Source organism: Pleurodeles waltl, chromosome 11 (assembly GCF_031143425.1).
Source record: "Pleurodeles waltl isolate 20211129_DDA chromosome 11, aPleWal1.hap1.20221129, whole genome shotgun sequence".
NCBI lineage: Eukaryota > Metazoa > Chordata > Amphibia > Caudata > Salamandridae > Pleurodeles > Pleurodeles waltl.
In genome coordinates this window covers 207,454,137-207,478,371 of record NC_090450.1, presented here as the reverse complement: position 1 = coordinate 207,478,371, position 24,235 = coordinate 207,454,137, and the positions used below count along the sequence as shown (strand labels likewise).

At 44.5% G+C, this 24,235-nt stretch overlaps 1 protein-coding gene across 4 annotated transcripts in view; it reads left to right on the top strand.

The window, feature by feature from the left end:
- The window catches only part of ASH2L (ASH2 like, histone lysine methyltransferase complex subunit), a 231,446-nt gene that overhangs the window by 21,696 nt on the left and 185,515 nt on the right, over positions 1 to 24,235 (top strand). For all 4 annotated transcript variants that reach the window (XM_069213442.1, XM_069213441.1, XM_069213444.1 and 1 more), the window contains one exon: positions 2 to 68. In XM_069213442.1, the coding sequence (XP_069069543.1) occupies positions 2 to 68 (67 nt within the window). The remainder of the gene's footprint in view (position 1; positions 69 to 24,235) is intronic.

Sequence of the window (24,235 nt, the reverse complement as noted above, 5' to 3'; positions counted from 1 at the left end):
GGGATTCTACACTTCTTGATGTCACTGGTGGGTTAGATGCAGATTCCTCCAATGGGAAGGACCCTTTGGTATGTAGCCAAAAGTAGTATGTATTGTAAAATATCTGTTTTCAGTCATGTTGACTTCGAGGGATGTTTTTGAAAAATGGTAGCAGCAGTACACTGAAAAAAGATACAAATGCAGTGCTATTTGTTTTTAAATGTATCTTATTTATTGTACAAACTTCTTAATCTAAAGCATCTATAATGCTCCTGTTCAAAGTAGGAGCGTGCCAATTTATTACCAAATAACACTGGTGTGTGGGCTACTCTTGGGTACAGGTAATTAAAAATGTCATTCTCTTGCATAGTTACACAACACCGTTGGGCCGGTGTTAGCAGTTTCTACTGGAATCACAGTGCAGATGCTTCCTGATTTTAATGTTTTTCAGTCTGTAAACAGTTAGCACTCTTCCTGTCCAGCGGACCGTCAAACCTGGAAAGCATGATCCTTCAAAGGAGGGTTTCTTTTGCTGTAAAGAGAAGGGTTGGTTTACCTTTACAGTGTATGCTATTCAACAAAGTTTAAAGGTGGTCATTGGCTACAGTAAGTTTCTGCAACTGTTTACGAAATTTGAAAATAATGCACAAATATTGATATGTGGCCTACTGTATTTTCATGGTGCACAGGGAAATCTATATCAGGATCAAGAAAAGGCTTTATCACCTTTTATTTTATTTTTTACCAGGGACGTTGCTTTCAATTAGGATCACTATTAAAATCCAGCATCAAAACTAATGTATCAAATTATCAAATGTAAGTTCACTCTGGTGGCTGAAGTTGCCCTGTTCTTTGTTTTACATAAATGAAAGTTTACCTGCTACTATGTGCTGTTTGAGAACCTATCTCCCCCATTGACGCAGTGAGTGCTCCCCAACACTTCATCTTTAGTTTTTCTTCTGCCATTGATTCATAAGGGTTATATGCAGAGATTTTTGGTGTGATAGCAAGTGATACACAGGTCTCGACATTTTGGTGGGGAAAATTGCGCAGGCAAGCTATACAAGGGTGCTTGGTTTTGATGTATTGTCTAGACTCCTACACTTCACTTTTTTGGGGTGGGGTAGATATAGAAATTTGCCATTAACGTTTACCTCAGTTTGTTGTGATGATGATCACTGTTGATAGTGAAACTAAAACATGAACAGCGGGCACCCAACGTTTGCCTTAGTATAGAAGCGTGGCTTGCGGTAAATGTAATCCCTAAATACGTGTGCATTGGAAACAAGCTTCTGAATTGAAACATACCTTGAAGTGCAGTAGAGATTTGGACTTTAACACCAAGGATGTTATGTCAAATGTATTTATAGAGCCCTCAAACGCTAGGCTTCTGTTACAGAGGAGGAAACGAGATTATGCTGAACAGCATTGACAAAAAGAGGGTAGAGAGGCTCTGTAATCTGATCGCTGTTGCCCTTCACATCAATCTGAAAGATGATGCAGGCACCATTTTATTTTCTTTTTTTGTTTTCCCTATACCAATCCTAGATGGTGGGAATCACGTGGTTCAGTAAAAAAAAAGTGCAAAAAAATGAGGACTGCAGGAAGGCAACAGAGGAGTGGGTGTAAGAGAAGGGAAGAAGCGTGAGGCACAGTAGAGTAACACTAGGGTGGGGCGAGAAGCACAAAAGCATGCAGCACACCAGGCAGAAACAACACCGAGTGGGGGAGAAGTGTACAAGGGAGGGCAGCAGGGAGAGTGGGAGGAGTTTGGAGGGAGAAGAACACAAGAGTGCGTAGCGCATTGGGGGAAAGCAAAAAAGATGGTAGGGGAGCGATAGCCCTGGTATTTGGCAACGAGAAGTACATCAAGCAGTGAATTGAAAAATACATGCACTCTTAAGGAGTGCTTAGCCAAAATGGAAAAAAAGTTCCCCTAAAGTGAGTAGTGGAATGATACAATCAGGTCGGTCAAAAGGATGGAAATTAGGCTGTGCTCCACCAGAGGGACAAACTTGAAGTGAAAGGCAAGCCATTAAATAAGAAGCAAGTAAATGAGTGACAAAGCCACCTACTGGTAAGCAATGGATGGGCTGTATGACGGCTGATTACACTAAAGGTCTTTCAGAACCAGTCATATTATGCTGACTGGTTGGTAGGACCTCAAAGCAAAGCAAAGCAATGGCTATTGGCTAAAAGGCAGGTTTTAATGACTTTCTTGAACTTTACTAGACTTGGTTCCAAGCAAACTGAGGCTGGAATGAGTTTTAAAGTTTATCTACAGCAGTGAAGGATCTTGCTTTATAAGTGACCACTTTAACATGAGGCACTGCCAATAGAAGCTGGTTGGTGGAATGAGAATTTAGTCATTAAAAAGGTAGGGCTGTGTTGGTCTAAGCTTTTGTATAGAATTTGGACACTTTTATGGATACGCTACATTTAATAGGCAGCCAATGAAGGACTCTTAAAATGGGTGTTATTCTGTCCTGTCTTAAGATGTCCGTGATAAGGTAGGTAGTGTTTTGAACCAATTATAAACAATAAAAAAGTTTTTCAGGGGCCACTAGTTAAACAATAGAAGTGTAATCAAGCTTAATTTGAATCCCTGGGCATTTACCATGGGATGTTCCAGTTGTTAACCATGAATGATTGGAGATTCTTTAGCTTTGTTAATTGGCCAGATCCTAAACCAGACCTGTAGAACCCACAGTCTGACCAGTGTGGGGTTGATGTCCAAATAGATATCCACATTTTATACATCATTGGTGGGTGATGAGGAGGGCAGGCAGCTTGTATAGTGGCTAGTAGTACTTAAGCCAGGAGGTACAGTCATTTGGTGTTAGCAATACCTCAGTAGTCGATTGATTCAGCTTCATTAAGTTCCATGACCTCTACCAGTGTGACATATTCAGGCACAACAACCTTCTGGATATTCTGAGTTAATACCATCTTTTGATTTGGACACTGCAATATGTCACTTGTAAATGGGAGCCACTAATTGTTCTGGAAGGGCAGTCGGACCATACCTAGAGATTGAAAAGCACTGGAGACTAAGTTAATTGTCTGTGTGATGCTACAGTTAACTTGCTTTGATGTGGAATAGGAAGGAGAAATCCTAATTATTTCCTGTTGGTATGGCAGGAAAGATGTTATCCGCTTGATGAGTTGCCCACTCAGTCTTGACACACATAGGGTTCTTTACAGGGTGAAGTTGTCTATGGTGTCAAAGTTCACCAAAGTGTCTTAAAAGCACCAGAGCTTCTGAATGCTTTCATCTACCAAATGACCCAACTATGCTCAGATTCTCTCCCAAAGCTACAGCATATAAGCTGTCTTTTGTCTACAACTGTAAAGGCAAAAACATGCTCTGTGCCTAAACGTCATTCCCACACTGGCGGCCTCCTTGAAGTATCATTGGTAGAATAGAGGCACAAGGCAAACCAGTCTAATGGCACTATACCTTTAAGTGTGCTTAGTACTTTTAAACAGGACAAGCTACTGTGCCAGTGCTCTGACCTTTAAAAACATATGTCTGATTGATTGGTGCACAGTTAGCATACGTTAACTTACTTATAATTCTGTAGTATATGGTAGCAGGGGTCCTGGACTGCAGCACTTACTGTGACAAAGTGAAGCACGGTTCCCAGCCTGCCATTGCAGGCTAGCAGAGCATATTTACACTCTTAACTCAACTTTGCCATTTGTATGTGCACAAGTCACCCTAGTGGCAAGCCTAATGATCCCTAAGGCAGGATGCTGTATAACAAAAGCTAGGACATGTTCTGGGTTTTTGTGTCCTGACAATTGTTTTTACTGTACAAAGGCTAGTAACCTCATTTGCGAGTATACTGTTACATTCTCACAGCTCAACCAGCTTTTGAATGGGACTACTAAGTGTACTACTTCAGGCTCTCAAAAGAATTGTTGCATTAAACCTGGCTTGTTCCTCAAGTAATGTAATTTGTATACAAATGACAACTTTAGAAACTTTCCATTTTGTTGCCCAAAGCGACCTTTACGGCTGCACACATGTAGCTATCCTTTAAAACTGCTTCTACTTTCCTGGGAGAGGGGTGAAGGACACTCTGAAAGGAACACAAAGGTCCGCCGTTGGAAAAGGTTTGACCTTCTGGCAGCATGGCCAAACAAGGTGTCAGCCCAAAAGTTGAGCTTCAAAGGGGATGCCGCTTTTGAAGGGCAAATGGTATCCCTGCACCTTTGGGGCTGCTCCTTTGTTTTAACAGGGGCAGGCTGGCATCTTGCACAGAGCGGAGTAAGTTGTTTATTACATTGGCATCAAGGCTTACCAATGATTAAATCTCATGTGCCTTTTCTCCAACAGGAGACTGAGTACAGATTCACTTGTATGATGCGGTTAACCATCAGAAACATCCCACAGTTGTGTGTGCCAGAGTTAACACTAAAAAGACATAGGAAATTACTTTCAAAGAAGTTAACTCTCATTCACTCTTTGAACCTTGTATACCTAGAGGATTAAAAAATGAAAAAGGAGTGACCACAAGATCTTTGTTGGATGTACAGTCCCAAAAAATATTGAAGAGAAAGGGATGCCAAGACAGAGAAATGTGAACCACACCTATGAGGAAACTCTTCTTACATTTTCTTCCATATTTTTTGCAATTTTCCCCTCTAGTTCATCCTCCCGGTTGCAGATTTTGGCATAAAGCAAAAGTTTTCCTATGTTTGTGTGCCTTCCTCTATCCTAAAGTATGGCCTGAATTACTTTTAGAGGTTAATTAAGAATGTACGTTCAAGACAAGCTGAAAAAGGTTTTTACATTGTTGAAACATGGTGGAAGGCCCATAGGTTGGGCCAACCTACCTTAATATCAGAAAACCAAAGAAGATGAAATTGTTCAAACTGGCAGTCTATCAAGCACATTTGCTTGGAGACTGGTGGTTAGATAGGCTGTTTCAGAGAAATGCATGAAATAGCTTAAGGTCATACTTCCATTACAACTGGCAAATTGAACTGCTTATCATGAGTGTGATGTCATTTGTTTACTCATGGCATTTCTGTCCAGATTAGCCCAGGCTCCCAATTTCCAGTATTGTAACAGGTGGACTAGGTCGCGGGAGGGGTACTGTTGCTATTTACATTCCATTACCCTCAGCAGAATACCCTTCACAATGTTTTCCGGTACTGACACTCCTATAGCTGTGCCAATAACCCCTTAAAGCTGATTGTCCAGCAAATCTTCCTTCGTACTTTCTTTTCTTTACTCCTAGCACCTACAAGAAATGTCACTTCCTTTGTCTGCGGAAGTTAACACTCTCACTGTAGATGGTAGTTTGTTACTGTTTTTAAAATATTGGCTTGTGGTATGTTAATTCAAATCAAACACACTGTACCTGTGCACCCTGCCTGTAATAAGTTACACTTCAGGTCCTTCATTTTTAAATAACCCTAATAGCAATGCAGTCTGTTTTATGCGGTCATGGGTTTAGGGGCCTAAACGACTACAACCCACCTTACAGGGCAGCCCCCCCCATTTCCCCACTATAGAGCTGAGGTATGTGGTGATACTATTGTGTTACTTGTACTATTGGTTGCACCATCCCAAGAAGTCTATTTTATGTGACGGGGTGCTGCTAGGCGAAGCTAAATGAGGGCTCTCACAGGTGAGTTTTATGTAGGTTTGGGGGTTACCTTGATTGTTGATATGGTGATGGAACAAACATTTCTACTCTGTCTGTTAGCACCCCTTTCTGCGTTGGTCTAAATTGAACATTGGGGCAGGGGGTCCAAATGACCCCAGGAAGGCCAAATCCATCTATTTCTTCTCCCAGATAAGAAATTCTAAAACAGTGACTCTGAAGGAAACTAACTTACATTGTCCGTGAATGGCAGAGATTTGTCAATGTTAGATTTCCTCCATCTGGTCTCAATCGTTGCTGGAGCCACAAGTTTGCGGACCTTGATTTGATTTGGTGTGTGGTATTGGTGCAAAAACCCTGCAGCCAAAATTTCCTCTTCTATGACATAATGACTGACTGGTGCAGAACTGCAGCATATTTGGGAAGAGGCCCTATTTCTGTCTTTTCTGTTGGAATGGGATGAAGCAACTCTACTGTTGAACGTAGAAGGCTCCCTCACACATTAGGCACATTGTATTTGGTGAAGATTCTAGTTGCAAACACCTTCCCTTTGAATTTTCCCCACGTGTCAGACTAGATCCAGAGATTTTTTGGCGCAGTACCCCAGCGTGCCATTAAGTGGTGTTGGCCAGATATGCAATCTCAGGTCCTATCAAGGTGCCACCCTAGCGCACGGACGTCTGCTCTTTTCTTTCCCCTCTAGCTAGCACTGATCTGAAGAAAGCTGTCCCTTTTTTGACAGTGCATTGAAGAATTTTTGAGTTTTCAACTCCTCATGGAGGAGGTGATTGAGGAAGACCAGGTTTAAGTCCTGCAGGTCATGTCACTTGGCAATGTCTGTGACGGATTCGCACCTCATTGGTCTTTGGTGCCTGGAGAACGACCACAACCTGCGGTTGTGCTCAGAGTGTCTGCCCACGCATCCGAAGGCTTTGAGGGAGTGGTCCATGAAGCTGATGGTGACCCAACGCTCAACTCAGCAAATCGAGATACCAGAGTAGAGGAAGGTCCTGGGATTGGTTGTGGAGTCCTCCATCATAGTCTGCCTACTCAAAGACCTCCGGGTGATCTGATAAGTCAAGGCACAAGAAGTTGAAGCTTCCCCTCATCTGTCGGCTGACGAAGGAGTGTTGATGTTTTACGCCTTGCTTTGTGGTGCATTTGCCGAATCCTCACCTCCCCGAGTTTCCGGGAGCTGGAGCGATCTCTGTCCAATTAGGATTTTAATTTCTTTTTTAAATGTGTGTATGTATATGTATGTATGTATGTGTGTATATATATATATATATATATATATATATATATATATATATATATTTTTTTTTTTTTTTATGAGGCCATGCGCTTCATTTTTGGGCAGCCTGACTGTGCTGGAGTGCCTTTGGGCCCCGTGGAATCGCAAGGGGCCCCTTTGGGTTCCAGGCCTTGGGCCTCAGCACCGTGAGGGTCACCCATGGATCCAGTCCTGAAACTGGACTGACGTCCGTCATACCACCTCAACCTTCCCCTGACACCGGTCTCTGTGCTCTTGGCGGCACCATCCCCATTCTCCCTGCCGACACTGAGCCGGATGGGTGTCATACGATGCCGGCAGGAGTCTCCCCTGCGATGTCTGGTCCTGAGCCCCTTTCTTCAGGACTGTTATGGTGAGGATTGGGAGGGGTCCCTGGCCTCTTTAGAATACCGGCTTTAAGACCATTTGAGCTGGTGAACAGACTTGGGTGAGTGCAGCAGACTGGATACTTCTCCAGATACAGGCATGCTTGCTCCCCCCTACCCTGGCTACAAAGGAGGGGATCTTCCTATTCTATGGTGGTGAGAAAAACAGCTGAGTTATTGGACCTTGTTGCCTTTGGTGGCCTTCAGGACTAATATCCTGACGGGTACTTCAACCTCTGCAGAACCCATGTTCCCCTTTAATAAAGCCCTCACTGACGTTCTGTTGGGTACCTGTTTCAAACCCAGCCCAGGGGCTGCAGTGAACAAGACAATTGCCTGCTGTCATTGCCCCACTCTAGGAGGACCCAAGCTTTCTGATGCAACAACCCACCCCTACACTGCACCCCTGAGAGCTTGGTTATCCAAGCCTCAAATTCCCAGGGCGCTTTCCCCTTCCACACTCCCCGATGGGGAATCCAAAAGGCTGGACACACTTTAGAAGAAGTGTGTGTGTGTTGCGTTTTGGTGTGTTTTTTATTGTTATTGTTATTGTTATTTATTATTATTATTATTATTATTCCCTTTTTTTTTGCATTATTCCCACACTCTGGGAAATGATTGCGCAGGTGCTGCCACAGGTCTGAAAGGAGACCCAGGCTGTACTCTCTTGGGCAGTTGCCAGTGGGAGAGACGGAGCTAACTTCCCCATCTGTTGCAGATTGTACACAACCAACTCCCAAGTCCCAGAGGTGCCACAGTTGGCTGAGTACGTCTGGCTTTTCAGGGGATGTCCAGGCTACTTTGATGGACATGTCCTTTGATGGTACCTGTCTCTTCGGAGACAAGTCCGACTTGGCACTTGAGTGCTTCAAGGATTCTCAAGCAAGAGCCAGGTCATTGGGTGTTGCGGGGGCTCCTTGTCTGCCTTTCTCCACTTTTGTTGCTCCAGAAGCGGTCTCCAACCGCGTCCATTCCCTGCTAGCCACCATGCTGTGCATGCTGCCCAGCCTCTGCGTGCGCAATGGCGTGGGATCCACTAACCTTGTGGATCAGGGAGACAGCCGTGTGGCTAGTCCACCACAAACTATGAGCACTTTCAGTTCACCGTGGTCCCTTTTGACTTTACCAGCGCCCCTTGGGTGTTCACATTGGTGATGACTGTGATTTCAGCTCATCTACGCGGATCAGGGATTAGTCTTCCCCTATCTCAATGACTGGCTGTTGGAGGCGGGCTTGCATCAGGCTGTCATCTCCCACATCCAGACTGCAGCGGACCTCCTGCATTCGCTGGGGTTCACTATAAATGCGCTAAAGTCACACCTCCCTGCCTTTCAGATGCTCCCTTTCATCAGAGTTATTCTGGACACGGTGCAGTTTCAGGCCTATCCTTCTGAGCGGCGGGTCCAGGATATTTAGGCTATGTTACAGATGTTTCATTCTCTTTCCTGGATTTCAGTGATAAAGACTCTGAGGCTGTTGGGCCTCATATCCTCCTGGATCCTGCTGGTGACACATTCCAGATGGCATATGCAGCTCAACAGTGGCCGCAGCATCAGTGGAATCTCTCCGACAAGGACTAGATCTCCGAGGGAACTGCGCAATATCTGTTGTGGTGATTAGCGAGCTGCAGTTGGCGTCGGAGGCAGATCCCACTCCCATCCTTTGCCACATCTGACAGTAACAGATGCGTCACTCCTGGAATGGAGCAGCCATCTTTGAGAGATGGTGATCCGAAGCATCTGAACTACACATCAAGCTGTTGGAGGTCTGTGCGATCCAGCTAGCATGAAAGGCATTTCTTCTCTATCAAGGGAAAGACTGTACTGGTGTTCAATAGCAACACCACTGTCATGTGACACTGCAGCAAGCAGGGCGGGGTGGGGTTGTGGACCCTTTGTCAAGAGGCTGTGCACCTCTGAACGTGGCTGGAACTGCAGGGCATATCCAAGGTGGTTCAACATCTGGCAGTCTCTGAAAGCCAGAGCAGACAGACTCCGCTGAAGATGCCTCGTGGGTCACGAATGGAGTCTCTATCCAGAGATGGCACAAGGTCTCTTACAGCAGTGGGGAGAGCCTGGGTTAGATCAGTTTGCCTCCACATATCGTGCAATGTCAGCAGTTTTGAGTGCTGGAGTTTCCAAGGTCGCAATTCCTCAGATGCTTTTTGTCTTCAGTGGAACTCAGGCCCCCTATATGCCTTTTGCCCTTACCCCAGAAGATCAAGAACAACTGGGCCCAAGCAATCTTTGTGGCTCTGGACTGGGCATGGAGAGTGGTATTGCGAGCTGCTGAGCATGTCCATTCATCCTGTGATCAGACTGCCCCTTCGGTAGGATCTTCTATCGCAGCAGCAAGGGAGGGTTCTGCACCTGAACAAGTCAACCCTCCGCTCTCTTGCGTGGCAATTCAGTGGCGACTCTTGACATCTTTTGACCTTCCACCCGAAGTCTGTAATGTAATCTTGGCAGCCAGGCGTCACTCCACCAAAACGGTGTACACCTTTCATTACAAGAAATTTGTGGCATGGTGCGCAGACAAGTCTGACACTCTCTCTGCACCTCTTTCTGAGATCCTGTTCATCGTTCCTTTCTCTGGCCAAGTAGGGCTCTGCTATAGACACACTCAAATTTTATTTGTCTGCTGTTTTGAGGTTGACTGATAACCTGCTTTGTTTAACTCTCCTATTGCTAATAGGTTACTTAAAGGCCTTACACATCTTTCCTCTGTGCCCATTCATTATGCCCCAAAAGGATTTGAATTTGGTTTTGTCCTTTCTGATGTGTGCCCCTTTCAGCCTTTCCACAATAGTCCTTTCAGGCTTCTCACTTTGAAAACAGCCTTCCTTGTGGCCATTACATCTATCCTGGCAAAGTGGTCCTTTACACTAGGTCCTCCTTTTTGCCAAAAGTGGTTACGCCCTTTCCCTTAGGTCATCCCTCACCTTGCCTACTTTTTTCGCAAACCCACATCCTTCTAAGGAAGAACTGCTTGGACCCAAAAAGACCATTAGCGTTCTACCTTGATCACACAAAAGAGTTCTGGGTTGATAATCAACTCTTTGTATGCTTTGCAAGTGTGAAGAAAGGTCAGGCAGTGCAGAAGCAGACCATCTCTAGATGGGTTGTACTCTGCATCAAAATCTGCTACGTACTAGCCAGAAAGCAACCCTCTGAGGGTTTACGTGCTCATTCAACTTGAGCTATGGCTGCAACCCCCTGCGTTAGCATGTGGAGTTTTAGTCCATGATTTCTGTCATGTGGCAACATGGGTATCTCTGCATACATTTACCAAACACTACTGCCTGGACAGTCCAGTTTGTAGAGACATGTACTTTACCCGTTCGATCCTGCAGGACCTTTCTGGTATGATCTTGGTTTGGAGCCCCAGCTCCGGGGATGGTATTGCTTGGGTATCTATTCAGAGGTGAGGAATTTGCAGCTAGAAGTCTCTATCAGATGAACAAGTTCCCTACCTTTGATAACGCCTTAACTGCAAGAGACAATATCTAGTTGCAGATTCCTTACCAACCCACCCATTCTCCCTGCTCTGCAAACTAATTTCCTTAGGCAGGCTCCCCTTTCACGGCCCTAGTTTTAATGCACCAGTAGTCATTGTTCTTCATGCATCTGTGCTTCTGGCGTGGAAAGTTGGGAAAAACTGACGTCAGTACACCAGAGTTTTGACTATATATGTCCTGTGACCTCATATCCGATGCAGACAACTGATATACAGAAAAATGTCCGGCTCAAGTCTGACGCCTGGTGCGAGAGCCAAAGGTAAGGATTCTGCTCCCAGATATTACCTCTACCGGATAAGGCGTTAACAAAAGTAAGTAACTTGTTCATGGGGAGTGAACCCATTAATGCACACTTTAAGCAAAAACGTGTCTTTCCTTTTTAAATTGCGTCATTAAATAGTGTACATTTCTGAAAAGAAGCATTGGTATATTTTGAAAATGGCTGAAATTGAACTGCAGAGGTGTGGAATTTATTAAAATATCTACTTGTCCAGGGGCCAGGTTGCTTCTCAAATCTACTTGTCCTGTAAAAAGATCTACTTGTCCCTTTGGTGCCATGTAGTTTGGCGACAAATTATGGCAGCAATCTCATTATGTAAGAGCTCTGATAATAGCCTCTCTGATTATGTCAGGGATACTACCATAGTAGGACTTGAATACTTGCAGTTTCAATCCCTACTGTAGCAATTTCCTTATTTTGCCACCTTTCTGCAGATCTGCATACTGGGGCTGGAGGAAGCAGTAAGCAATAGTTCCAGGGCTGGAATGCCTTTGAGTCTGCAAACCTACTAACCTGCATGTTTTAAAGATTTTCACCAGCTTCTCTCTAATATTTTCCCATAATAAGAAAGGTTGGACATTTACTCCTGACAATGGCAGAATTAGAACTTCTTCCAGGGTTGGGAAGAAAGTGGCTGGAGGAAAAATGAACTTGCAAATGCTCAATAGATTTTCACATGAGCAGATCTACACATCGTATTTACCCATGCTAAATTACAGTTCACAAATATTTTATAGGGGTACAACATATACCATAGATGCACTTTTGTGACTTTCTTTAAGAATTTGGGGCCACATGTAGGTAGGTTCAGATTTGCGACCCGCAAATTGCGAGTTGCAAATCCAAATGTAGGATGGTGTCCCTGACATCATCTGTGATTCGCAAGGGCTTCGCAAATGCCCACCTCATGAATAATCATGAGGTGGGTCGCAATTTGCGACCCCCTTGCGAATGGCGGCCCTCACTGGGATGGTGGCCTGCTGGAGACAGCAGACCACCATGTCTGTGACTGCTTTTCAATAAAGCTTTTTTTTTTTTTTTTTTTTTTTTTGTAATGCAGCCTGTTTTTCTTAAAGGAAAACGAGATGCATTACAAAAATGAAACGTTTTGGTCTGCTCTGAAAAAAATGTTTACAGTGACATTCACAATGGGGAAGGGGTCCCATGGGGACCCCTTCCCTTTTGCGAAAGTGTTAGCACCCATTTGAAATGGGTGCAAACTGCGATTGGTTTGCGCCCGCATTCGTGGTCACAAAACAATCCTACATTGCACTGCGAGTCGCAATTAGGAAGGGAACACCCATTCCTAATTGCGAGTCGCAAACCCGTTTTGCGATTCGGTAACCAGGTTACCGAATCGCAAAACTGGGTTTGTGGATCGCAATGTGCTTTTTGCACATCGCAAACAGCGAAAGTTGCTGTTTGCGACATGCAAAAAGCTACCTACACGTGGGTCTTGGTCCCTAATTAGGTCTGGTGTTAATAAAGACATTTTGTTTTTATTAAACTTCTATTTCTCTCTTTCGGCTGGCTTTACTGTGAGTGATCGAATTCTGCTCTTCCACAAGGAGCATATTGGCACACAAAGTAGTTTTGTTCAGTGTCAGGAACTACAGTGGCAATCAGTGACTTAACGAAACTGGAGGGTGCCCCTTTGCAAAGAACATGGAGGAGCCCCCTCTCCAGACTCACTCAGGGCAGGTGCTGTGCTGAAGGGGCCCCCTGGAGGGCGGCTGCGGGCCTTTGTAATGCCACTGGTGGCAATGTGTGCTTTTAGAGTTCAAAAACTTTTTGGTTTATTTTTTGCCAGTGTTTGTTACAACGTTGAGGGCCTGGTAGCTCCCGCAACAATAAAGTGTTACAAAAGCCATGTCAAAACAAGACACGCATTGATGAAACTAAAAGACTTCTAAAAATGTCAGATCAGTTGACTTTGTCAGTGTTTGTTTATTTTCATGCTTCCCATAATCATGTTGAAAATGGTTACACTGATTTTCCATTAGAAATATTTTTGGGAAATACTAGCATGCATCAACACATTTTACTAAATGACACTTCATTTGCATCTAATCAGAGCGCATTCTGGGAGCATTATACTTAGCCTCATAGCCTAAACTTTTCAAACATTTGTATACACTTTTTTTTTTTTTTTTTGTACTGGAACCAACGTCAGTAGTGAAGTGTGACCTTAAAACATTTATTTACAGCACTCACCCTAATAATAAAGGCTTTCAAATAATAAACCATAAATACAAGTTCGAACAGCATTATCTTTTGGAAACACGTTACCTCAACTGCAGAGAGTTCCACTCTGTAAACAGGCAGCCAAAGGGTTTGTGCTGCAGAGGGTTGGGCCTACTTGTCCCAAAGACAAAGTAAACAAAAACTTGTTGCCCTTGACCCCAAACAAGATGTCCCGGGCGTCAGGCGATAGGAATTCCACATCTCTGAACTGTGAGCACCTTAAAAGAGGTAACATTTTATTTCTAAGCTCATACTGACCAGATTCAGGCGGGTGAGTCCCAATATTTATTTAGTTGTAAAATATATATATATATATATATTTTTTTAAATTGGGACAAAAATGGCTTTATATTAGCAGTCATCTCTCTCCCTTACATTGCCTTTACTTCAATATAAAAAAGAAACGTCCTTGAGCACACAAAAGAAGTCCACCGTAATCCGAATCAGTCCATTCTTTAATTCATAAACCACGTCGACAGTTTTCAGTTGTCACACATTAAGCCTTTTTCTCTGCAAACAGATGTTTTATCACTGAAATGTATCACACACAAGTATTTGAGTATTACATTACAATTATGATTGTTACGTGTGCATCTTCATATACTAATCTGACAGGTGGGATATTGGCGGCTTTGCTGTTTTAAATATTGTATAAATAGGCACAGTGCAGAGTTTTGTGTTATTTTTGTCAATGTTTTTGGTGATCAAATAATACTAGTTCTACCTATGCTACTGTCATGTTCAGATTTGGGATACTACGTATTTATGAAGGATTATTGTCTAACTGTGGAGTGGATACATGGCACTTGTTGTATGGTTTATTTTGGTATATGTGGAGAGAAGGAAGAATTGAATGAGCTCTGTCCTCTTCCTCCTCCTCCCCGGACCGACCAACATGAGCTCTGTAACTTCTGTTTGTCACCGGAGCTTCGGGAGGAGGATTATGAGGCCTGCCAATCCTTTAGATCAAACAAGACACTGCGACAGAAGAGCTTGTCGAAGAGAAATGCAGCAGCAGGTGATAAAACAGATGCCTGACATTTTTGGTATCCAGGCATAATGCCGCACGCGGAGTAGGCGATCCAGGAGGCCCCAGCTGTAGAGGAGGAGACGTTCTCCATACAAGCTTCAGACTCTAAAACCGAAGTGACACTGGAGATGCATGAAGTTCCCCCGGGTGAACAAACGATGAGTAAATCACCCCCTGCTTCGACCAAACATTTTACCACCTTGGAAGCTAAAGCTCTAGGCAATAATATACTTTTTTTTTTTTTTTTTTTTTTTTTTTTTTTGTTGCCCTGACCTCGGGCTGGGCACCAAAACCTAAGCCAAAAACAATTGCTTTCAATCCGAGCCGAACGGCATCTCTCTCTGCACAGAAACCTTCCACCTCACATTCAGCTCCGGCTCTCTCAGCGCTTAAAAGGTGGCTTGCCTCAGCTCTGACAACTCTGGCACCAAAACTGTCCAATTCGGAACTGAAAACTCTAGTCCAGAAAGACTTCAGAATCGAAATCGGTACCGGAGCCCATTCTCCATAAAATGAAGCAGCAGCTCAAAGGCAATCAATCTCTGCTTCATATCCAGCCTAGAACAGCAAGAGCGTTGGTAAAGACTACTATCTCCACTCCTTCTAAAAGACAGCTTTTATCTGAGGAGGTTTCAGACCACTCTGCACCTCTAGTCGAGCAAAGGAAGACAGATGGACCTACAAGTGGCTCATCCAAACTCTTCGTCCCCTCCATCAGCCATCATGCCTCCACCTGGTTCTGTCTTCGCAACAATTGCATGGTGATCCCTTGGAATTTTCACCACAAGTGTTGCCTCTTTCCTTACAGGATACTGGAGATAAATTGGACCAGTTACACACATATATAGAGATCCCAGGTGTTAGTATGATGTTGATACCTACACAGACAGTGTTGATGTATGCCCAGCTAGGCCTTCACCACCTGATGACACTACTTCTTTTCAGGAACTAGTGGGGAGGGCCACAGATTATCATCAAGTACCCTTGCCTAATGCCCCTCTAGAGGAAGATTTCCCTTTTGAGGCACTTACAACATTTCATAAGAACACTCAGTATCTCCCTATGCTTAGACATGCAGACAATGTTTTTCAAGGCCTAGGAAGGGCTCGAGCTATTTCTTCGAGGTTAGGGAAGAAATATAAGGCCTCTCTCTCAGACTCTGTGTATATTAAGAGTCGGATCCCAGCAGACTCTATAGTCGTAATAAATGCTAGGAAAAGAGGCCACTCCCAAGCTGCACAAGATGCACCTCCTCCTGACAAGGAGTGTAAACTAATTGATTAATCAGGCAAGCGTGTGGTTGCTCAAGCAGCAAGGCGCTGGAGAATCGCTAATACACATGGGCTTCTAGCAAGGTACGATGGGTCCCATAGGGACAAAATGGAGCAATTGGTCCAATACCACCCAGCGAAACATAGAAAGAGGGGGCAAGAAATTGTTAATGGGGGCAGCTCATAATCAAATCGCCCAATATGTTGTGCATCGATTCAGCTGATACCGCAGCCAGGGTTACCAACACTAATGTTCTACTTCGCCACCATGCATGGCTCTGTCTCTGGTTTTAAACAAGAAGTGCAGCAAACCATTTCAAATGTCCCTCTCAACAAACAGCACCTCTTTGGGACCGAAGTAGACCAGGCGCTGGAGAAAATGAAAAAGGAGAATGAGGTGGCAAAATCTGTGGGTGTGCACCAACTGCCCAATTCGCAAGAGTTTTCGTAACCCTCAGTACAAACTGGCTTCTAAACCTTCCTCACCCAAGTCATCCTCGACATACAATAGAGATCAAACACCTACATCCTCACACAGAGGTTTCTTTAGAGGTTCCTTAGAGGGAACAATGCTAAAGTTGGAGGCAAAGCAACTTCTCAAGCATCTACCGCTGCTCCGAAGCAGTGGCTTACTCCGGCAAACAGTTATTTTATCAAAACTGGCACAACATCACAACTGATCAGGGATGTTATCCAAATTGGTTATTGTCTGGAGCTCCGCTCCAAATATTCAACCTCGCCCTCACAAGATCACATCACCCTTCTCAAACAGGAAGTTCAATCACTGCTTGCAGAAGAAGTAATCATGCTGGTTCTTACTCGGCATCAAGGAACAGGTGTGGATGCCCTTTATTTTCTTATCCCCAGGAAAAATAGCTCCCTTGGGTCCATTCTGGATCTCGGACCACTAAATCATTACATGATATCAGAACACTTTCACATGGTTACTCTTCAAGATGTTACCCCTGCTTCAGAAAGGTGATTTCCTATTGGCACTGGGTGACTGTGTTCTGAAAGCAGGGCGCAGCCGGAAGTGGAAGTACCTGTTCCCATTCTTTGCTGGACTACCTCCTAGCCGGACAAGATTAGTCGATCGTCTAACAGGGGAGGGGAGTGTTGTCTGCATGTGGGTGGGTTTTTTAATGTGTGTGTGTGTGTGTGTGTGTATGGGCGTTTGAATGCGTGTAGGATTGTTGAAGTGAGTGCGTGTTGGAATGCCTGTGAGTGAATGCGTGTATGTATGCCTGTGAGTAAATGGGTGTGTGTGTGTGCAGGGGGAGTGTGGTAGAGGGGGTGCTGTTATGGATGTGGTGAGAGGGGAGGTGCCGCTATGGAAGTGGGGTGGGTGGCGGGGAGCAGTTATGGAAGGGGGGTGGGAGGAATTGAAATTGAAGGGGGGCTGGGAGAGTCGTCTGCTGGCGACGGGAAAGAAATTTCCTGTCACCGGTAGCCTTTCTGCCAGGGTTTTCGTGGCGGTGCTACTGACGCAGAAACCGTGGTGGAAAGGAGACTCGTGATGCCGCCTACGTTCTTCAGTGGACTTCTGGGTCAGAGATGCTGATCTACGGCCCCTTGGTACCAGCGGAGATGTGGCGGTTTGGCCCTCATTACGCCGCGGTGGCGGTCTCACTGCCAGCAGTGAAGACCGCCACATTATGAGGGTGGCGGTCTTCACTGCTGGCAGTGAGACCGCCACCGCGGCGTAATGGGGGCCAAAATCTTTTTCCATTGTGGTGTTACACATTGACTTCGGTTTGAAGGGATTTGGTGGGAAGAACTGGTTGTTTGGACTGGCACCAATGAACTCTGGACCAAGCACATAGTTTTGTGGACCAGGTATATTGATGATTTATTCATCATTTGGGATGATAGCGGAGATGCCGTCTCTAAATTATTATTATTTATTTTTTATTTTTTTAACCTCCCATTTCCGCCAATGATTTAAATTTGGCATTTACACAAAATAGATGACAAGGCATTGGAAGTTTTGGATATTTTTATCCAGATTGCAGATGGAGAGATGCAAACTTCCTTGTATTGTAAACTCTCAGCTGGAAATAGCATTTTTACATGGCCAAAGGCACCAACCCACTCGACTCAGATGGAGCATCCCCTATGGGTATCTCCTGAGAGCTAAGTGCAATTGTAGTAATCCTCACGCTTATCAGGAAGAAGAATGCAAAATGGTGGAGAGGTATCCCAGGAAGGTTTTGCTAAGGAAAAGGTGAAAAAATTAGTACGAGGGATGAGCTTCTCTTTCCGAGAGTTAAAAAGAAGGAAGGGTCGAATGACATTTGTTTGATTACTAATTATAATGCAAAATCACTTTTGGTGAAAAGGATGATTCATAGACACTGGCATCTGGTGAAATCTGATCCTGTGATTGGCAGTGAACTATCAATAAATCCCTTTGAAAAATCTAGGAAATCGCCATTGCATAGGGCTATGTTAGTGCACATCAATTTGAATGTGAGAAATGATGTGGGAGGGTGGCTTACGAATCAACAAGGGTTTTATAGGTTTGGCCACTGTAAAGCCTGTAGAACAAGTAAGAACACTAAGACCTTCTCTTTACCAACTGGAAAAAAGTCAGACACATTAGTAAGTTTATTACCTGCAGTAGTTACTTTTGTGTCTATATATTGGTATGCCCTTGCGGCTTATGGTCTGTAGGAAGTATGATTTTTCCAGTTCATAAGAGGATTTTTGAACATATGTGGGCCATAAGAAATGTTGGCAACATTTACCCTGTGGTGAGACGTTGGTCCCAGGTTCATAACAGAAGTACTGATGAATTACCATTTTAAGGTTGTTGACTGGGTCATCCTTAACAAACAGACTGGGAGAAGAAGCTCAGGAATTTGGTGTCCGAATTTATCATCTGTCTCAATAGTCCAACTCCCAGAGGATTAAACTCTGACGAGGAACATTTTGTTCATATTGGTCAGAGAGATAACTGAACCCCATATTAACATGGTACACAGAGTGTAAGGGGTTATGTCCTTCCCCTTCCCTTTTTATAATGCATCTTTTTGACGAAATCATTTGGTGTGATTAAATAAAAGTTAATTTGATAATATTGTGTTTTTTAGAATAGGTGAGGGGATAAGGCCACTTGACCATCATTTGTATGCTTAAAATGTTATAACTGACAAATGTTGAATTTGGATATCAAGCAAATTACTCTGTTGGGGACGTAGGCTTTTTTTCTTTAATCACCGTGGGTGTGAAAGTTTGTTTTTAAAGGGAATGGAACACCATTTTCAATATGGCTGCTAAAAGGATTGCAACAATCTAACGCGTTGCCAATAAACTCTTTCCTTCAAATAGTCCTGGTCCTCAAGTGTGCTTTGTTGTCCGCAAGAAGATTTGGAGCTCTTGAATGATATACGTGGGATCCTGGCTTCCCGCCCCAGCCCTGCTAGGAGGCAGTCTACATGTGCCACAATAGTGTGATTGTGCAATTTTGCATTTTTTTTTTACTTTTGATACACTTATCTATAATTTATTTGGTGTTAATGAGTCATGATTGAAACGCATCTTCTGACTGTTATTGAGAGGTTTCCATTTTGGGCACCTTAACATGATTTTGTATTAAAGCTTTTAGTTTATTTGAACTGGACTTTTAATATTTTATTCTGATTGTGTCACAAGGTGATGAGGGAAATTCGTGTAATGTGAAACCAAGACATGAACTTGTGTAAACCGAGATTTTGTTGTATTTTTAGCCCTGACGCTATACCTTTGTGACGAAATGTGTGTTGGCAGAGAAAAAAGCTTAGTGTGACAACTGAAAACTGCAATCATGGTGTATGAATTGAGGGATGGACTGATATTTTGATTACCCTTCTTTTAGAGCACCGTAGTAGTGATACAAGGGAATGGTACTTTTTTATTTGTCCAGACATTTTAAGTGTGTGCCAACAGAAATAACCAGCCACCATTGAATGAACTTTGCCACTTGCGTATTTCATGGGGAAAATGTAGTCCTCCTATAATATTTTTTTATTTTTTTGGTAAACCTCCTTGTAAGGAAACTGGACATTAGTTGTGTGGCCTGCATCAATAGGTCCACATTTGCCCTCCACTCTGAACCAAACACCCCATTGTAGCTTTTTGACTCTGTCAGGGTATTGGAGCACAGCAGTATGAGGCTTGCCCATGGGAGGCAGTGTGGGTTAGTAATCACCATTCACTGGCAAGCAATAATAACATTCAAATGATTGTTTACTGTGTGCTTTTTTTTTCTTTTTGAAAAGGAGAAGTACATTTATAACCAGCGCTACTCCGGTCTATGTAGTAATTTACAAATATGCAAAAGGCTGATTAAAATAACTTCTGAAGACTACGTAATCACCTCTGACCAACTATCGAGGTCGAGACCAACACACCACATGTCAAAGTATGATCGTTTTAAAAGAAAATGCAATATTCAGATATAATCATGTGCAAGTGCACTTATTAATGTAAATAAAGCATATACCTTATGATCAGTAATCACTGTCAACATTTATTCTTTCAATAAAGCATTTAAAAATGATCACCTACCTGTGTGCTTTAAAAAAAACATTGTTTTAGATATTTTCAGCCTTGAAAACGCATTTATGAAAAATAGCCCATAGAGGGCGTCCAGTTTTAATCATAAACCACATGTAACCATCCACTTTGCCCCTAGAGGACGGATGTCTTTAGGCCACAGTAGTTGCCGCAATAAACATCACCCCTAGAGGGTGCTGCACTTCCAACTGAAGGGCAGATGGTCCAGCCTTGGGAGAGCTTGAAAATTCAGGGAAAAGCCTGGATTGGTCATCCTTTTTGAGTCCCGACAAACCTATTTTTTTGTTCAATTTCTCGTTGGGCCTGTGGCGGGAGCTGCAACAGCTCTGCAGCTCCCCTGCACTTTTTTTTTTTTTGGGTTCATTGGTGGTGATCTAGCTGCCTTAGGGCCACCATCAGGGGGGGAAATGTGCTGAATTGCAGAGACCGCAGGGCATAATGGGGCACTTCCTCAGGAGCAGTGAATAATCGAACAGCTCTCTTGCTGTTCCTGGAAGAGCCAATGCCTTATTTCTTTTGTCTATTGCGTGGCCTTTTCTTTGTGAATGCTCCGTTCCATCTGGGCCACTGTTTGATGAGGACAGCCCATGGAGCCCACCCCTGACTGCTACCGCCAGCTCCCTGTGTGCGTAGCTCTCCTTTGTGCTGCTGCAGGAGCCAGCCACTTCTTCTGTTCTGTCCTCTTCTGCTGGCAAGGTCCTGGTGTTTGTGGCAGCCTCTCGTCCCTATGGGCTTGTGGGGCAGGGTGGGACGGCACTATGGGGACGGCTGGGGGTGGGACGAGAAGAGGTGAGCACTCCAACCCCCCCCTCCTCCCATCCGTAGGCAGCTTCTTCATCATGGGTATTAGGGATGGGTTCCTGGGGCCCAGGGATGTGGTTCTTGGCCCTTTCTCTGTTCTCCCTCAGGAGAAGCATAATGGCCCTTCCCCATCGTGGGTGCCATCGGTGGCCCAGAGTTTGGAGGGGGAGGGGGGGGTCCCAGGTCCCATTTGCATAAATCGGCATGTGGGTCCCCAGACCTCCTGGATGCTGTGGTAGGGACCCTACTCGTGCCTCTCGTGACAAAAATACATCAGGCATTCTTGCGGCAACCCCGTCTGATGGACCTAGCCCATCCTGGGGAGTTGGAAAGGCTTGGGCAGGGGAGCTACATGCTCTCTGGGGATCAAAGGTCCAAATCTTTGCCCGCTGATATCTCGGGCCACATTGGGGAATCCCTAGCTACCTGGAGTACTCTTTAGGCCTCCTGGCCTCCAAGGTTTCTAACTTTAAAGGGAACTTTGTCATTGTTTTTTCTCTGGGCCTCTCTCCTTGGTGCAGAAGCCTAGTCATTCTCCCTGCTAGTCTTAAGGGGTGTAGGAGGAACAGCTTTCCTGGTCCTGGAAGAGCCCCACAGGCCCTGGGGCCCGCTGAAGTCCCTAGTCCAGATGGCCATCAGGGTTTTGTTTTCGGGTTTTTTTCCTTCCAGTTATCCATGGCTGCTGCCTCCAGCCCCAGTATCGAGCAGAAGGTTACAACCAAGAGAGAACTTACCCTCCCTGTGTAAGACCTCTTAAGTGGAGGTAGAAGGTTCCAGAAGCAAGGCACCTCGGCCCACCCCAGGGTGCAACATCACCTCTTCACCCCAACCTTCCTGCACAGTCTGCTGGTACATTTCAAAATGGTGTCACCCAGTAGTCGCTTGTCACATCTGCTCTGGAGGCCTCAGCTACACCCCTTGCTGGTATCACTGCCTAGGCCTTTTCACAAAATCTTCAAAGGAAGCCCCATCCTGTCTTGCCTCCAGAAGTCTGGCATCCCTCCTTTGTTCAGTGGGCTCGTTGAGGCCCATCCCTGCTACAGTGTGACAGCTGGCTAATTGATACAGAGTATTCCACCCCACCCTTGTCCTCCCCAGGAGCTGAGTGAAGCACTGATAATTTCTCCATTTGTATGGAGAGGCCTTTGTGGCTGCTGCTAGAGAGAAATTTAATCAGCTTGGCATAGCAAGGTGACAAAAGACCTAGGCTCTGATCCTGAGCTGGTCAGAGAAATGACATTCCTGTATGACATGTAAGCTGAAATGTTTTTGGAACTTCACTGGTCTCTGCCAAAGGGAAGCAAAGTTGCACTCCAACACAGCCTTCCCCATCGGTGATTAATGGAGTGTAACTGCAGACAAGATAGTAAGCAACACTAACATTTCCTATTAGTGTACACTAACATTATGAGGTCTACCCCAGGTCAATAATGCAGTCCTTCAGAGTTGCCTCTGTGCCAGGCTATCTGTGTACAGGTACTGGGCACAGTTACTGGGCATGACAGGAGTCTCTCTCACAATCAGCCCTTAAACGTGCACTTGTGTAACCAACAAAATGGCCCTTACCCTTGTTTGTTGCAGTGGCCTTATCTTAAAAGGGAGACACTGGCAGTAAACACACGCAGCCCATTGAAGTTGACCATGGGTGATGCACAGGTTGTGAGGTTCACCCACGGTAAAAAGGTAAAAAAAAAAACTGTATTAAAAAGCAATACATTGGGGCACGTTTGATGGGCAGAACCCGTTTCCTTACATTCCTTCTTCCATGTTTCAAATTGTTAGCATGCATGTAAGCTGTAGAAAAGAAAGTATGTAAGGGTAAAGTCCTGAGTCACTGAGTATTGTACTAATAATTGGTTAACATAGACATGCATGGCGGGATGCGGGCAAGATGGAAGTGCTGACCGTTTTGTTGGTCTGCATCTGCTGTATTACAAACTGATCTTGTACTGTTGGTGTTGTGTCTGGAAAACCAAATACAGGAGCAGGCAATTCTAGTTGTGCTTTACTCCTGCTCACTGACCTAATGTAGTAGTAATTAATTTAGGATATTTCAATCCATAAAACATACATCACAAAGACCCAATGTTCTAAATATTACATTAAGTAAAGATTACATAATTGTCCAAACCAACATTAAAAAAAGTTGACTTGATAATCATTAATACCACAATCCTATTGTACACAATATTCATGTAGGAAGTTGGCTCTGTATATAGTGCTCTAAAATGAAGTACACTGTGCAGAGAGTCCAGTGGATCCCCAAAGGTTGGCAGAGGCAGAAATAGATAGGTTTAGTGCTATTTTGTGGTAGTGTGGGCGAAAACTAAAGCTGATCAAGGAGTCATGTTAAGCCTTTGTTGTACTCCGAGGCAATAAATGAAGAAAAAATCCAAAACCAATTTAGAAAAATAACAGTTGCTTTTATATATGCTTTCAACTGAAGAACTTAGCTATAAGGTAAGCAGTTTCTAAATGAAAAACACTTTGCTGTTTCAAAAATCGACAGTGCAATTTTCATAGTCTTCAAAGTTAACCTATGGGGCTGAAAACAGGAATGCACTTTCACAGGTAAGTACACAACTTAAAATCAGTCTTCAGAGTTTTAGACTATCAACGGCCAAGGTTCAGGTTGATAGCAAGAGTGCACCTCCAGCAGCACGGGTGCGTCAGGGTGCATAAGTCAGTCTGTGCCCAATGTTAGTCAATGGAGACTAGCAGGATTGAAGATGTGCTGCTCCCAGTTAAGTACAAGCAGTGTCAGGTTTTTCTCCAGGAGTTTAGGTATGCACTGGGTATGGGGGTGGGGAAGGTGGTGGGGGGGGGGGGGCGGAAACACAAGGCAGCATCAAACCTATGCACTCAGTGGCACGGGGTGCTGTGTGCAGTGCCAACACAGCTTTGGGTGCCCAGTGTTATTCAGTGGAGGAGAACAGTTTCAGAAACAGGCTGTGGCTGGGAGAGGTCAACCCACAGCTGCTCAGGTAATTTGGTATGCCGGGAGTCGTAGGTAACTGACTGTCCAGCTCCTCAAGGCCCAGGGACTCCGGGTGCAGGGGTGTATTTGGTTGTTGGAAACAGCTTACTTGGCCACTTGGACTCTGTCTGGGGGCATTGGGTGCAAAGGTGGATCCAGGTGGCGCTTTCTCTGTTCCTCAGGCAGACTTCGTCTTTAGAGAATGCTTCTTCTGCACAAGTCCACTGTCCACAGGAGTTCTTGGCCTTTATCGAAGACAGGCAGTCCTCCCAAGGCTTTTGAGGTTGCTGGGCTTCAAAACA